The sequence below is a fragment of the Pelophylax lessonae genome (assembly GCF_965119305.1).
Source record: "Pelophylax lessonae genome assembly, chromosome: 1".
Taxonomy (NCBI): domain Eukaryota; kingdom Metazoa; phylum Chordata; class Amphibia; order Anura; family Ranidae; genus Pelophylax; species Pelophylax lessonae.
The window spans coordinates 720,205,350-720,222,697 of record NC_138768.1 but is presented as its reverse complement, the minus strand read 5'-3'; the positions used below and the strand labels follow the sequence as shown (position 1 = coordinate 720,222,697).

General features: G+C 40.7%; 1 protein-coding gene across 1 annotated transcript in view; it reads left to right on the top strand.

Annotated features, from left to right (window-relative positions):
- The window catches only part of SORBS2 (sorbin and SH3 domain containing 2), a 488,340-nt gene that overhangs the window by 294,079 nt on the left and 176,913 nt on the right, over nucleotides 1-17,348 (top strand). Inside the window, exon 7 of the mRNA XM_082244055.1 lies at nucleotides 4,817-5,377. Within this exon, the coding sequence (XP_082100181.1) occupies nucleotides 4,817-5,377 (561 nt within the window). The remainder of the gene's footprint in view (nucleotides 1-4,816; nucleotides 5,378-17,348) is intronic.

The window sequence follows — 17,348 nt, the reverse complement described above, 5'->3', positions numbered from 1 at the left end:
AATATGGCCTGGTCATTAAGGGGGAAAATCTTCTGGTTCAGAAGTGGTTATAAGGCAAAATTTGGCCATAGGCCTTTCTATATCTTAAAAAAAAAATCCCACTTATTTTTTAATGTTGTGCTCTGAATACTTTGGAAATAATATTTTAAAGTAAAAATCTGGGGATGCTCCAATTAAGTAAAAATGCTTTTGGATAAAATACGTGCAAAACATTTTTCTCTCAAAGTTCACATTTCCCCAAAGCTTAAAAGAAAGTGTATCCCTAACTGGTGTAAATGCTAGATGTCTAGCTGTAATGCATAATCAACAATGTCTAATAACTAACCCAGAACAACAATTCAGATCAGGAGTTCTGACTTTACTTGCTGTATAATTTTTCCAGGTCAGTAAGTAAGGAAGCAGTGAATTCAGAGACAGGCAGGTCAGCAATGGAATGGGAGCCCACATACTTATCTCATCAGGGGTTTGCTTTTGTGTCCTATCATTTCTGAACATTACAATGTGTGTTTAGTGAAAGGCACAAGGTCACAGAATTGTACCCAAAAACCAGACTGATCTGATTTTTCTGTTTTGATTTCAAATGCATTTTGTGTTCCTGCACTGTGATGTCATATGCATTCCAAACATACCTTTCTGTTGCTGTCTACATATAAAATACACCTTTGGATACAACTGTAAGTGAATTCCCAGTAGTAAAAAAATATTGGCATATTAGGCCCAGTGGAACAGGCATAGCAGCTTGGCATTTGAAAAAGGTTAGGCTCCTCACTGAGTTGAATGCACAGACAGTGAGTGACAGATTTGTAGAACATGTTACTATGGTGATTCACACCGTGATAGACAGTACTGATAAATTCCAAGCAGCCGCTGCAGAAGAACGGATCATCAGTGCAATCCATTTCATAAAAACAAACTATAGAAGAGGCGTAATAATGGCCAATTAAATGTAGTATTTAACTTTTCTGGTGAAGGTTGGAGAATTTAAGACAATAGATAAGGGATTGCTGTTGGCAAGAGCTCTCTTTATTTTATTTTTTTCATATATCAATCCTGCTGCTTTTTGGTTACCTAATTATGTTCATACTGATAGAGTAGCACAGCCATTAAAGTCAAGATAGGTAGATGACAATGCAGAAGTTCTATAGTTACAATGTTATAAAGTGCACAAAATCGTTCATGTATTATTGCCTTATACAATTTATTCCTCTTTAAATGTAGCTAATAAATGCCTTCATACAATGTAGTTCCCCTTTTTTAGTTTTCTCTGTAAGAAATACTCAGCAAGCTACAATAGAGGCCACTATTGTATGTTTATGAATATTTGTTTTGGATATACACTCTTGAGAATGGAGCCTGGTATTTAAAAAGGGACATCACTTAGGTGAATGCTAAAAAACAAAAACTCACACACGTTGCTGATATCCTATCATTTTCAGCAAATGAATGAATAATGAAGTGTCAAGACAGAAGTCATCTTGGCTGCTATAATTTTGTCTTTTATTAAAAAAACATTGTGTGTTTGCCAAGTGTACTTTAGTATAAATATGCAGTAAAGAGCACATTTATATGACCAAATAGTACTATAGTCAGGGCTCAAAATTTCAAGTCTTGAGCTTCACGCCAGGCCTTAAGCTTTACTTACCAGCAGTTGCCCTGCTTCTGCCTGATGCGATCAGCCAAGAAACTGTCAGCCCAGTCCACTCCTGCTTAACTCTCACCCTCAGCTGATTTCCACTCGCCAAATGCGAGCAGGCGAGTTAAAATTTGGTGGGCTGCTGTAGTTGTATATTTATGGCACATGAGACGTATAGGTTTTAAAGTAGACTGGGCCATTCGGCTTTACTATATGTCTTGTCAGAGGTTATTTCATGCTGAATGCTGCCTCAAATATAAAGGTCATTCAAGGATATTCGTAGCTGAAGTTACTGTATATGCAAATCTCATGTTAAATTTGGGCTTGACCCTGCTGCCTCCAACTATCCAAGACTCCCCATTGTTTAACGCGATAGGCAACCTCATTGGCCAATAAGCGGGACTCAGGAGGTGGGAGTGGGTGGGATCAAGTTTGAATTTTATTCAAAATTTGAAAGTCAAAATTTGCATATAATTAGGCTGCCTATATCCCTTGATCTACTGACTATTCAGACATGTAAGTTTTACTGAAGATAAGCTCTGCATATATATTTGTAGGTTTGCATTACTCAGATTTATGGGAGGTTAATTGGTAAGAAAATGTTCCAGTGTGCTTTTCCTGGTAAAACTAATACTAACAATATTTTATAAATTGAGATTCAGCATGACGTTCAGCTCATCTTCGTTTTGTTATCAGTATCTTTTGTTTACCAGAATAACACCTCTAAATAGTTTGTGAGTGTCAGCTACAAGAAAGTAGAAGTAAAGGCCCGTACACACGTACCGATTGTCGGCCGATTTTCGGCTTGTTAGTATGATGCTTCCGACAGCCGACAGCGCACTTTCGGCTGAACAGAATCTGTCGTGCAAGCATTATAATTTTTGTATGCCGACACCAGAACGGCCGATTGTTCGCCAGTCAGTACAGAATTCGGCCGACAAACAGCAGATTTGCAAGACTGGGCATGCTCAGAAAAGACAAAACACACGGAAAGTTAACAATCACATGACATCACTTCTGCAGTCGGCTGCTGTTGGCCGACAAAATTCATGTGCAGTCTTTTGCAGTTTTCAACAGACACGACAGCCCTGGACAAAAGACGGCTGATCGTTCGGCTGACGATCGGTACGTGTGTAAGGGGCTTTAGAATATTCTTATTACTCCCATAGTGTATTTATTTATTTATATATAGAAATAGCAATGTAGATGGGGGGGGGGGTACTTAAATTGGAGCAGACATAATCTGGGGTGCCTGTGCCTAGCTGTACCTTGTAATTAATCAGTTTCTAGCTCCAGCTAAAGCTTTGAAAATTAAAGATATAAACTGGTTGCCATGCTGCTCCAGATTCCTTCTGCTCCAGTCTTCGTAAATTCCCTTCTGGGTGTTCATGTCTAACTTTAGGGCTCTCTATGGTTTAAAGCAACAACCAATACAGTCATATCAAAGTCATATGAGAAGTAGAAGGCATAGCAAAGTATACAATCTTGTTTCAGAATGAAAGCTTGCTCATGTTGAATTAGCCTATGATAAAAGTTAATAATAGTCTTCGAGTACATACAGTCCAAGAGATAAAACATTGTTACATAAGACATTCCTTTAAAACAAGTCGACTTTAATGATTTAGTCAGTTAAAATGAGTGCTATGCCCATTATGTCTAACTTTAAAGTGAACAGCTAAGTGCTTCTCTCTTAAAACAGCAATACGCTTCTGTGGTCACTTTCTAAAGGGCCTAGCACTTACCACCTCCCTATTTGTTAGGGAGGCTACCAATCAATATGAAGGTGAGCCAGTGTTGAAGACCCAGAAGATGGTTGCTGTTGGCAGAGAAAAGCACCCTGCTTTTCCCAGTCTTCATTTAGTAAACAGGGCTAGGATTGAAGAATATGTATATTGAAAAAGGAGAAGCAGGAATGTCTGAATTTGGGGGCAAGATCTGAGTGAACTCGTTCTTTCCATTTATTGTGCACTTATTTATTGTGTTTTTAAAGGGAGTGGTGAAAAATGTATGTTTTCTTTTTTTCTCTGAAAAGGTTTTTTTTTTTGATACTCTTTTCTATTAATGGAATAGTATTTATATTTTCAAAATAATGTACACTACATGTGTTATGTAGGTGAAATAAATAAATGTACTATGCTATTTTATGTATACTAAAATGTATTTTCTCTACATGGATGGACTGTGTTTGCCCAAAATGAATTTTAGTGTATGGAAATCAGTTCTGAAGTGCTATTGGCCTAAGAAAACTTTATACATTTTCAAGCAATCAAATTATCAACTAATTAATGTTAATTTCCTTAAAAAAGTTGAAATAATTTACAAGGAATCGGTCACGTGCTTGGGCATACAGAAGTTTTCTGCTATTTATAACTATTAATTGCATCAAAAAATATATTTTTGGATATTCAGTGTTTGCATTAATATTACAGTGTACTAATAATTTCTGTCTGGGTGCACCCAGGGTGAATGATTCTCTGGTTTGCTCTGTAAAACTGGTCTGGTAGAAATGAATTTCAAAGCTGAACTTCAGGTAATCGGCTAAACAGTGCCAAACACATAGGAAAACTCTATCCCTTGCCAAAGGTTTGCCTGTACCAGACAATACAGCCACATCCTACACCTCTGAGGCGGCAGCATCACCACAACCTGGTCAAAAACATACCAAAGTCTGATAACTTGACAGTAAAGAAGCAGTAGCATACTGATGAGGTCATCTTTCTGCTCACTGTGCTTTCTGCTCCTGTCAGCATTTCCTCTGTCAGCACATGTGCACTGTGGTAGGTCCCTTTGTGCCAGTCCTCTTTTTCTGAGTCTCATGGCTGCTGTCGATGAGATTGCAAGAAGCTGATGTAAAAACACAGCTAGGCATTTACACTAGTTGCATTAAAATGCATTAAATTAGTTTATTGAATACATAACTACTTTTATTGGCAGTTATGTATTTGGCCTGGATTTCAGCTTTAAATGTGGCCATATGATAGTCAAAAAAGTGCTTCTGAATTAAACATAGATGGATCTTTTAAATTATATATTTGTTATTTGTTGAAAAGTTAAACTCGTATAGACTATCTAAATGCCTTTGCTTTTGCATTTAGGGTACTTTTGCAATAATCTTAACATGCTAATATGTGCTTTTTTGTTTTTTGTTTTTTTTTTTCTTGTGTGGCTGCATGTAAATAACAGGCTCCCCTTCCACCCCCTAGGAAAGGAAGTTTTCACAGATCATCTAATAATTACCAGAAGCAGGGTGAGATAGGTCAATATATAATAAGCCCATTGGCTGTTCAGACATTTGCCAATAAGGAAAGTGTCCGGTATTCTAATTCAAGCACGAGTATGAGGAAAGTGACTACTAATGCACAAATAGCATCCTCTAATCTCAGCACAAAAGCAGGGCATATTCATCAGGAGAGAAAGCAGGATTCAAAGGAACGTAGAGTTTCCACCTTAAAACTAATCTTAAAAGAGTTCTCTTCAGATAGAACTCAATCTAACCATCTGCAAAAATCCCACTCCTCTCCAGCCCCAGACTATTCACCTACCCTCCTATCCTATAACCCTACCCCTGAGAAGCACACAGCATCCCTTTCTGTTGAGATAGCACCCAGAGCGGACACCAAGGCAGAAGAAAAGCCGGGATTTCATGGACGTCCTTCAGCAATGTCTGCTAATGCTGTCAAAGGCTCAACTAGTGTTTCTGGACAAAAGAAAACTACAGCGACATGGTCTACAGAAAGCCATGTGGTATACTGATAGTTTTAAAACATATTGCTAACATTGTTAAAGGAATGCAGTGCTGTGATTTAGATCCTTAACCTAACCTAATAGTAGCGTTTGCAAAAAAAAGAAACTTAGAATTAGCGTGATTGCATAGCATGTGGCAGCATGTGGAATACAGGGGTCAGTGTATCAATGTGAAGACCTGAGTTCATCATAAATCAATGAACATTTAGGCTTAGCCTTCTGCAATTCTTAGTTCTAAATGCCAGATTTATTTTAAGTATACGGCTGTAGCACCTGAACTGCTCATAAAGCATAAGGCAATACATACATTGATTCAAAGACCCTGTATAGTTGAAACCTTTTAGCTCTTATTCTAACATTGTGGAGCTTGTGGATCCATATAGTAAACACACATAATGAACATTGTTTAGAAATTTGAACTAACTGATGTTGATTTTTCTAGGCCACATATTTTGACTGTTGTATTTGGTATTTGGGGCTACTCGGCTCCAGCAACTCTACTTTTCTCTTTTGACACAGTGGAAGATATAGCTGTTTATTACAACTGATAGATGTAACCTGTTGTGCAGGGCCTACGTGGAGAAGACCTAAGAACCACATATGGGGAGCTCTCAGGAGAGCAGCCTCCACAAACACTGGAGGGAGCTGTCTGATAAAAGACGACATGTTGATTGTGGGTGTGTGTATGTGTGTGTGTGGGGAAATAAGATTACAGTATATTCTTGTAGAATATTAAATTTACCTGACCAAACAAAAATAATATTATTTTCATTGTCTTTTCACTTTTGACCATTAAAAAGAAAAGAAGCTCCATTAACTAAGCTTTACACATAGGTAAACACATATAGTCGTATGACTGTAAGTCTCCAATCTCCTTGAACAATAACAGCAAAATAACTTACATTTTAAAATAGGGATCCTATCCTGGTGTTTTATGTAAATAAATGTGTATGTAATGTATGCCAGTGTAAACCTGCTATTCATTATTTCAAAAAAAAAAAAAAAAAAGTTAAAAATGAACTCTTCCTGACTCCGAGTGGAGGTAGGTGATATGAAGTAGGTTTGAAAATACCGTTCAACTCTGTTCTGTCTCTACAATTCCCCAAACTTTTAACTTCACCCAAAATATTTTCTTTGATTTTAGATAAAGTGGCGGAGTGTTAGAACTACTTCAGTTTTTTTTATTGCTTAGGCTTCGGGTAGATTGTCCCTCACTTCCAGTCCTATTGACAATGTTGTCATCTGAACAAGAAACCAGGGGAAACCTTAAATAGAAACTCAGACAGTAAATAATGCCCATGAGTATTGAACATTTTTGAAGAGCCTTTCTACCTGTGCTTATAAATGTTTTCGTTTATGAAATTAATTTTTCTTTTGTGTGTGTTTTAGGTGATGTTTTTTTGTTCATTATACAAGGTCAGGGGGAAACACTTGGAGTATAGATTTTTGTGTAGAGCATATGTCCTAAAAAAAAAACACCACAAAATTAGATAATAAAGAATATGAGCATTCTGTGCATTTATTATTTATTCCAGTGGGCTTCTTTAACCACTTTACCGCTGCTCACTGAGCCTCTACTGCGGCAAAGTGGTTCGTTATCGTCTGGCGACGTAGACCTACCTCGCCAGACACTCCCCTTTCTCGGCGGCGCGCTCCCGCTGTATTCAGTCACAGCGGGAGTCGGGCCAGGGGAGGAGCAGGAGTCGGGCCAGGGTGATTACCGCCGCTCTTCCCCGATCGTCGGGGAATCGAGTGTGGAGATCCGCCCGCTTGTGTAAAGACAGCAAAATCCTTCGGTGGTAAAGTGGTTAACAGGAAGAATTCAACCTGAATGATTCTGTGAGCTATAATGCATAGAACAACATGGAAGCTGCCTTATCTGACCTCCTTCTAAAATTGCCAGTTGCCTGGCTGTTATGCTAAAGCCATTTGCTTATTGTTTTTTGAATCACAGACCTGAAACAAGTGTGTAGATCAGGAAAGTTAGAACATATCTTCTAATGACTCTTGAATTCAGAGGGTCATTCCGACAACCAGGCAGAGATAGCATTTATAGAATGAGAAGTCATTGATGGCACCCTTTAATGACTTCTTTAAAAGATTTCCTTTCAAATAACAGAAACAGCTGAGTTAAAAAATGGGGGAAAGGGGAAAAAATAAAATGGGATAGTAGGCAGTAAGTTTCTTAAATAACACTTATAACTATAATAAAAACCCAAGACTCAATAATATGGATTAGATTGGCCGCGGCCGTTTATTATTGGTTTAAATAAATAAATAGTAATAAAATTAAATAACTTCTTAAAAAACATTTAAAACAGCCTAGCCATTACAGCTCAGGCTATATCAATACAAATAAGCAGATTCATTTCATTAAAACAACTCCCAGAATACTTCAAACACCACTTTGTCTCCCTTTGCATAGTTACAAAGGTGACTTACCACATAATAACAGCCGCGACATAAGGGGAGGGGGGGTTGGTGAATGCACAGCTTGCTGTCCTCTGAGGCGAATGAGCCCCTCGAGGACCGTACACACCTTATATAAGCTCTACCTAAACTTCTAGAATTCTCTAGCAGAAGGGATGTGTCTACTACAGGTGAACCTATCACCTGTCAGTACTCACTGGTGCCACCTCTTTCAGGCTATCCCTAGGCAGAATCCCGCTTCTTTTCCTGAGGAAAAGCCTGAGGAAAAAACCGCATAAACTCCTGACTTGAAATTTACCCCTACTCTCCCGCCACTTATCGCTTGAGGAAAAAGGGGGCATATAAAATGCCCTTTTTCCTTCCATTGTAAATGAGGTGTAAGGGGGGGATAAGTTAGGTATGAGAATAATAAAGAGGAAAAATAACATAATCATGCAAAGTTGCCATGCTAATAGCAACTAAATATATATTTAAAAAGGGGGGGGGCTATTACATAATTACCATGGTAATGGCAGTAGTAAAATGCATATAAAATAGTTGAATTCTTGTAAACCACATGAGGGGATGTTGGGACTTTGTATGGAGAAAATAATAATAAAAATGAAGATAATAGATTTTTATTATTTTTTATGAAATATTATATTTGTTAAATATTAACATAAATGGTAACAATTACATACACTTGCATAAATATGGTATTTAGTATATGTGCATGGATAAGGACATTTCATGTATGTACAAAAAAGCATAACCGTACATATTTATACAAATTATACAAATGAGTACTGTCCGTGATACTTTTTTTATTTTCACTAACATACAATTTTCCTGTACAAGCTATGCCCCCTTCTTCAAAGTCCCAGCAGGCCAAATTCACAAAAGTTTTACCAGAATGTTAAAAAAAGGGCGATCTCTGAGGGGAAAAAATACACACACAAACAAATGTACATGGCAATGTTTCTATATATTGTTTTCTTTCCCTCAGAGATTGCCCTTTTTTAACATTCTGCTAAAACGTTTGTGAATTAGTACTGTTGGGACTTTGAAGAAGGGGACATACCCCGAAAGGTTGTCCTCAAAAATTAGTTAGTGCAAATTAAAAAAAGGATCATGAACAGTACTCAATTGTTTCTTTCACAAGTGCACAAATACGGCTACAATCACCTCAAGCATCTTTCAAATTACAGAAAGCTTTTCTTTAATTCTTGTTAGTGATCACAGAGTCACTGTTGTGTGACAGGTTACACTGGGCACATTTAAAGTGCTGCTGTAAGCTCCGAACATTTGATCTGTGGACATTGGTAGCATTCTCAGTTAAGTAGCAATCATCACATCATCATTCACAGGGGCCCATACAATTCCCCAAGCTTTGTATCCTTCTAATCATCCATTTAGTCTATAACCAGGCAATTTTCTCTAATGGTAACATGAGTGTGAACTCATCACAGATTAATTAGATTTTTATCTGTTTTATGTTAATATTGTAAAGTGTGTGTTTGTTCTAAATCTGTATTGAACGAACATGAGGAAGAGTGTTTCTGACTATTTCTTAGTATAACAAAAAAAAGGAGGCACAATTCTTAAGCTAGTTGGACAGATCTAGTCACATGCTTATGTGTGCCAAGATTTTCAGCTAAACATAAAACCCAACTCCAAATGAAATCTTTTTTTCTTTTTTTTAACATTGGATAGAGTAGGAAAGAGAAGGGTTTTCACATTATCAGGCATGTTGAGTAAGTTCTTTCAGAATGAACCAACAATGTTCAACGTTTACCAGCACCCTTCCATCCAAAAGTGTTAAGCACCTGAGTGGGGTATAATTGTAAAGCTCTCAAAACCACTGAACATCCGATGAGCAACCCTTTGGCAGGGTTGCCTGAAGGCATGTACCTAATGTGCCTTGTAAATGTGTATAGTTCTGATTGCTTTCTGCATCTCTGATGAGCAAAATTTTGGAGGTGATGGGAAATCTCTTCATTGGGAACTTTGGAAAGGTCAAACTACTGTGAAGTTTTATGGGCTTGTGTACACCGGAACTGCTTTTCTACATTTGCTTTTTTTTAAAATGCAGAACAGCAGATTTCCATTTATTTTACAATCTGGCAAGAGGTTATCAGATTTATATCTTATGAAGAATAACAGAGAGTGGATCTACCTATCCTAGTATGATTACCTCAGGATAGCTGGACTCATCAGAATATTTTAGCTGACATAGGTGGTGTGGAAAAGGAAAAGATTGTACAACAACTTTTGTCTCTCAGTTGTGCTTATTATCCAGAACTTAGTTGCTTGTAAATATCAGAGCATTCTTATCTAGAAACTAAGTTTCTCTTTCGTTCACTGCCAGACACCGCTCCATATCTTCTTGACTCTTGGGTTTATGCTGCCCCCTACAGGAGTAGGACATTAGGTGGAAAAAAGTTTGACTATGCCTATAGGGCAGTCCCAGGGGGTATACTCCCACTCCCTGCTATAGCTCATCAGTTTTTTTCTGCCTAGTCAGGAGTAAGGACCTAGCTCCTTGCTGGGATCTCTAGTCTTAGCATTTTTTCCCTTTTTAAACTGAAATTTTTTTCTTCTTTTATTATTTCTATTCCTGCAAGAACTACAATCAATTTGGTTCCTGTGAGAACTACAATCAACGCGGCGATGGACTGGATATCCGAGATCCTTACGGTCTTCCCAGTCCGGCCATCTAGCGTGACCTGACCTCAGCTCCGCGCTGGGTTGGCCCTGACCTAGCCCCACTAGACGGGGGCTGGCCGGTGAGTTAAATGCCTTGCGAGGACGCATAGGCCATTTTCTTATAGTTTCCCATTGCTATCATCGGCGGCCATGTTCTTGAAGCCTATGGGGAAGTGAATCGGTGTGGGCCTCTAGCGGCAGTTCACTGAACTTCCTCTTTCTCTCTGATCGCCGCACAACGTGCAGCCTGATACTCTGCATCTGCGTAGGGGGTGCTGAGTCCCTGCGGGGGTTAAACGGTTCCCTATTTCTGCTGTAGCAGTTTTGGTGCGCTGGGACTTGTAGTACCGCTGGTGCAGCAGTGGGTTGGTACTTTTATAGCAAGTTTTACATTTTTTGCTGGTGGTCCTAGGTTAACCCATGGAGTCCCTGGAGCACGTGTCACCACCTGACCCCCTCTCAGAGGCTGCAGAGCCTGCAGAGTCTGCAGGTTCCCAGTCCGCTTTGCCTGCTATGGCGGCGGTCCTGCAGTCGCTAGTGTCCAAGGTAGATATGGGCCTCCAAAATAGGATGAGCAAAAAGCGTCCTCTGCCTTCATCTGTATCCTCTGCTTCCTCAGACTCTGAAGTTTATTTGGCCACCACGGATGTGAGTTACCCCACTGGGTCTCCGTCCACACACCCTGAGTGCTCTAAAAGTGAGGATGATCCCTCTTCCACTACAGCCGCACATGAAAAGGGGCTGGTGGATGCACTGATTGTATCAGTGCAGGAAACTTTAAAATTGGAGGACACAGCTACTGCTGCGTCGACTGCGCAGGTACAATTTGGTACCCACAGCACCTCCCAAAGCGGCAAAGGTTTTTCCCTTTCCCACCTAGTTCGACAACATTGTCGCAAGTCAGTGGGGTTCCCCAAATTGCACTGTCGTGGTCCCTAAACACTTTGCTAGAAGGTATTATTTTGAAGAGTCCCTGTTAAAGAAGCTGACTGTGCCACCTGTAGTGGACTCTAAGGGTTTTCTGGTTGAATAAAGCCACCTTGTTCCCGGTGGAGGACTTTCTGTCCTTTAAGGACCCTTTTGACAAGATAGCTGAATCTCTGGTCCGATACCTTTTTACCATGGTCAGTTCTATTCTGCAGCCAGTTGTTGACATAACCTTGGTTTCCCAAACCTTAACGGAATGGGCTAAGCTCCTGCACCAGGATTTGGAAGGAAGACAGTCCCCTCCTGAGTTGGCAGAACTGGTGGACCAGTTGGTCCAGGGGTTGCAGTATATCTGTGATGCCTCTCTGGATGTGGCCCCTTTAGCCTGCAGGGTGTCAGTGACAGCAGTGACTCTGTGCCGCATGATATGGCTGAAATATTGGTCTGCCGGCCAGGCTTCCAAAAAGGTATTGACGAATCTCCCCTTTATGGGAGACCGTTTTGTTCGCAGCTTTTATGGAAGAGATCATTAAAGGTCTTACTGGAGGTAAAAGAACTCTGCTTGCACCGACTACCAGGAGTAAAGAGTCTCGTCGCAAACGTGGCCCTTTTCTTCTCAGCCCATAAGCAGTCCTTTCATTCTTTGGGATCTAAGGACCAGCAACCAAAATCTGCCCGTAAACTCACAGCGGGTTCAAAGAGGCCCTGTCCTGCTAAGTTGAGAGCGGCTTCCTCCGGGGGCCGCAGACAAAACCACTTCTGCCTGAAAGGGTGCCCTCATCGGTATCTGGGGTGGGGGGGGGGTGTCTGCGCTTCTTTCTGGACACGTCGATCTTATTGATTCCAGACAAATGGGTCCACGAATTGGTTCGGTCCAGTTACAAGATCGAGTTTCGGTTCTTGGCTCCGGCAAAGTTCTTCCCCTCCAACCTGTGTTTTTCCCCAGATTGCCTGCGAGGCCTTCTGGGGGCAGTACAGAACCTGCTTTCACAGGGGGTCATTGTACCGTTTCTGGAATCTGAACACTTTCAGGGGTTTTATTTAAACCTATTTACTGTTCCCAGGAAGGAAGGCAAGGTCCTGCCAATTAAAAAAGAATAGCGCAACCATGCAAAAGAAATGACTATCAAATATGGAGACAATCCATAAATAAAAATGGGGATTTAGTTCCACCATATGGCCATATCGTGCTCAAGCCCACCACTGCGTCAAAGTACCCCATTATCGATGGGTCCTACACTATCCATAAAAAAGGGGTGAATCCAGCCTCTCTTACCCTTGGAGACAACACTCCTTGCTGGGAAGGTGTGCTAATGCACTGCAGGGGACTCCTCCTATATCTACTTGATAGAGGACACCAATAGAGTACAGGTGTGTGTGGGGGATGGGATGCTCAACCTCATAAGTCTGGTCAGACCGAATACATAATAAACAAGCAAAAAATTGGGGGAGCAAACCCTGGACATGGTCCTGCCAATCCTGGACCTCAAGGCCTTGAACCGCTTTGTGTGAGTTCAGAAATTTCTAATGGAGTCCATTCGCACAGTGGTGGCATCCTTTCATCAAGGGAATTTCCTGGCCTCTATCAATATCAAGGACGCTTACCTTCATATCCCAATATATGTAGGGCATCATCGTTTCCTTCGCTTTGCCGTGGGCGAGGAGTACTATCAATTTGTGGCGTCACCTTTTGGTCTCGCCTCTGCGGTGTTCACAAAAGTTTTGGCCCCGGTGTTAGCATTGTTAAGGCATAAGGGGATTGCAGTACTGGGGTACTTGGATGACCTTCTTCTGCGGGAAAGTCTCTGAATGCCTTGGCAGACAGTCTGGACATTTCGGTGCGAACTTTGCAGGAGTTCGGATGGGAACTGAATTTCCAAAAATCTTTTCTGGTCCCGTCCACCAAACTGGACTATCTGGGGCTGACCCTGGACATAGCCCCAGCCCAGGTGTTTCTTCCGGAAGTGAAACTCCAGAAGCTGCAGGATGGGATACGGCTTCCGTTGTCCAACCGGCGGTCATCTCTCAGGACTTGCATGCAAGTGCTAGGTCTGATGGTTTCCACCTTCGAGGTGGTTCCATTTGCTCAGTTCCATACCAGATCCCTACAAAAGGAGATTCTGGAAAAATGGAACAAGAACCCACAGTCTCTAGACCACCTGATCCTGTTGACCCAGGGTAAAAGGGGATCCCTTATATGGTGGCTCCACTCTCTGGCACTTTGACAGGGGAATTCTTTTCTCCCCCTATACTGGAAAGTCAAGCCTGCCGATCAATATCCTGGAAATTCGGGCGATCAGACTCTGCCTGAACCAATGGACAGATCACCTGCGGGGCCGCCCAGTAAGGATCCAATCAGACAATGCCACGGCCATGGCATATGTAAATCATTAAGGGGGCACCAGAAGTGCCTTAGTGGCCTGGGAAGTAGCCAGCATTCTAGGTGGGCAGAACAGTTCATTCCGGCCATCACTACTGTGCATATTCCAGGGGTGGAAAATTGACAGGCGGACTACCTCAGTCAGCAGACGTTGGATCAGGGAGAATGGTCTCTCCACCAGGAGGTGTTTCATCAACTGTGTCTCCGGTTGGGGACTCCCTCTCAGAAAAGATATGTTGGCTCAAGGGCCAATCTTCCATCCTGCTTTACAGTCTCTGGCTTTAACGGCGTGGCTATTGAAAGCCAGGTGCTGAAGGATAGAGGGGTGTCTGAATCTGTGATTCCTATGCTATTTCACAGAAGGTAGACTTTTTGGTGGCTATTAGTTCTGCACGCAGGGAGTCAGAGATGGCTGCGCTGTCTTGTTGTTCACCTTACCGGGTGGTTCCCAGAGACAAAGTGGTGCTTTGTCCCTGTAAGTCATTCCTGGCTAAGGTCGTCTCTGGTTTCCATTTAAATGAAGACATTGTATTGCCTTCCTTGTGTCCTAAACATCCTAAAGAGATTGCCTTACATTCTTTGGATGTGGTTCAGGCAATCGGGGTGTACCTGGCGACGACTGAGTCATTCCAAAAATTGGATTCTTTATTTGTCCTTATGGATGGTCCCCGTAAGGGACTGGCTGTGTCTACCGCAACCATTTCCAGATGGATCAGGCAGACGGTGGTGCCAGCCTATTCCATTAAGGGTCAGGATCCTCCTTTCCCTGTTAAGGTGCATTCTATGAGTGCACTTTAGTGCCTCCTGGGCCTTCCGTCATCAGGCGTCAGTTGTGCTGGTTTGGAAGGCGACTACCTGGTCGTCCGTGCACACTTTCACAAAATTCTAAAAGGTGGATGTGTTAGCATCTGCGGATGCTTCTTTTGGCCGCAAGGTTTTGCAGGTTTTGGCTGCTGTTGGAGAGGATTAGTCCTCTTTGAGGGTGTATTTTTTTGTCAGGTGAGCTCCAGTTGTTTCCTAGTGAGCTTCTGTTTTTACCTGGTTGGCTACGTTTAGCTTTTGGGAAGTTTGATCCTTTCCGCCGCTCATATTGACACTGCTTTGGGACATCCCAAGAGTCTAGAAGATATAGAGCTGTGTCTGTCAGTGAAAAGGATTTTATGGTAAGACAAAAATCCATTTTTTTCTGTCGTTCACTGATGTTCACTGACGGACACCACACTCGCTCCTCTTGAGTTGGGTTTTATGTTCTTCTTACACTGCTTGTTACAAAGCTGACAAGCTATAGCAGGAAGTGCGAGTATACCCCCTGGGACTGCACTGTAGGCATAGTCAAACTTTTTTGTCCTACTCCTGTAGGGGGCAGCATAAACCCAAGAATAAAGAAGATATGGAGCTGTGTCTGTCAGTGAACATCAGAAAAAAGGATTTTACGGTAAGACAAAAATCCATTTTTTTCTTCCACTGTAGGAACGTTCTTTCAAATAGAAATGCAATAAACTGTATATACCTGACAAACAATGTAAGGTTCAGTACCATCTTGTAAGAAGCAGTTACATTTAAAAACAACATACAGTATAATTCCATATGATCTGAAATGCCTTTTGTAGTCATTGCAAGAGATACTTTTCAAGTATTTTGGAGATACTTCTAAACTATATTTAATGCTTTATACTGGTAGCCAAATACTGTTTAATTTTGCTTCAAAAGTGGAATGCAAATATTGGTATGCAAAAAAAGTGCAGAGTAAGAAAATATATTGTAGCACCATGTGCTGACTGTGTATGTGTGTTATACCAGGGTACAGTATATCCCCCAAATACATTGACAACAGCAATATGCTGCTCTGTTGTTAAAACGCTGTGACAATATTTCTTAGACTTTTTTTTAATATGATTCATGTCCATTCATTAAGATGCTTGTCTGTGTTTAAATGTAACTGTACTTTTTCAATCATGTAATCAACCAATTTGGGCTGAACACTAACTGTAATTGTTAGTTCATTGGTACTGAATAGTATCAGATTGTCAATGGCAGTTAAAAGCTAGCGTCAGATGAATGAGAAGGACTATATTTAACACAGCCAAGGCTCTTCTGTGCCACTGCCTAGGCAGCACTGCAAGATAGGCAGTATCAGAGTGCAGCATTTGTGTTTACTTATTAATTGTAGAACAGGGGTAATGAATTAAAATTCAAGGAGGTCCAGTCGCTAAAATTTTCATTGGGCCGAATCTCAAGTCTGTGCACATTTTATGTTAGGGGCACTCTGATGGGCAGTACAAAATGTGCCCACCAGCGTGACCCTTAACATAAAATATGCCCATCAGCGTGCCCCTTAGCATAACATTTGCCCATCAGCGTGACCCTTAACATAAAATAAGGGGCACGCTGATGGGCATATTTTATGTTAAGGGTCACGCTGATGGGCACATTTTATGTTAGGGGGCACTCTGATGGGCACATTTTATGATGGTGGGATCGCTGATGGGCAAAACAAAACGTGTAAATCAGCATTGCTCTTAACATAAAATATGCCCATCAGTGTGTACCACAGCATAAATATGCACATCAGCATGCCCCTTAACATAAAATATGCCCATCAGTGTGTACCACAGCATAAATATGCACATTCACATGCCGCTTAACATAAAATATGCCCATCAGAGTGCCCCTTAACATAAAATATTCCCATCAGCGTGACCATTAACATAAAATATTCCCATCAGCGTGACCATTAACATAAAATAAGGGGCAAGCTGATGGGCATATTTTATGTTAGGGGGCACTCTGATGGGCACATTTTATGTTAAGGGCCAAGCACCCTTACCTTTCTTCTCTGCATTGTACCAAAATGTACCAGTCTACATTGCAATTCTTAATCTTTACTAAAAGCTAAATAGGACCATACTTATACTTTGTGTGGCACAAATATTTAGAGCCTTGTACTTTTAGTTACTAATAAAGTACAATACACATTTTCTTTTTTATGTACATTTTTGTGTTCATTTTTTATGTTTCAAATGTATTTATTTTTAATAGTGACTGTTAAAAATTAAAAGTACACACCCAAATCACAAGGGTTACAATATATAGTGTATGAAAAGGATAGAAATCACATAGGCGTTCCACCATATCGTGCATATAAAGAGGTAGAAACTTAGAAGACAAAATCATCCTAGATTATGAAGTAGCATAATTTATAAGACTCATGGGTCATCCAAAATTGTCTTGATAAAGGACCTGCAAGATGTCAAATAAGTCAAACAGAAATAGGAAAGAAAATAAAAGGGTAAGAAAGAGTAAGTACAAAGATACACGAGGTTCTGAGCTTGTGGCCAGATTTCTTCATCCAAGGTGGATGATGTCATAACCTAGCTTTTGTGTTAATTGTTTTGTATAATAAACCTAGGGTATTTAAAATATTTTTTAGCTATAGTCTGTAGCTCCTCTTAACAGATGCAGATGATTTGTTGGCTTCTAGACAGATGTCCTAGCAATAGTTTTACAATGGAATGTTATTTTTCCTGTCTTCAGCATTGTTCAGGCTGT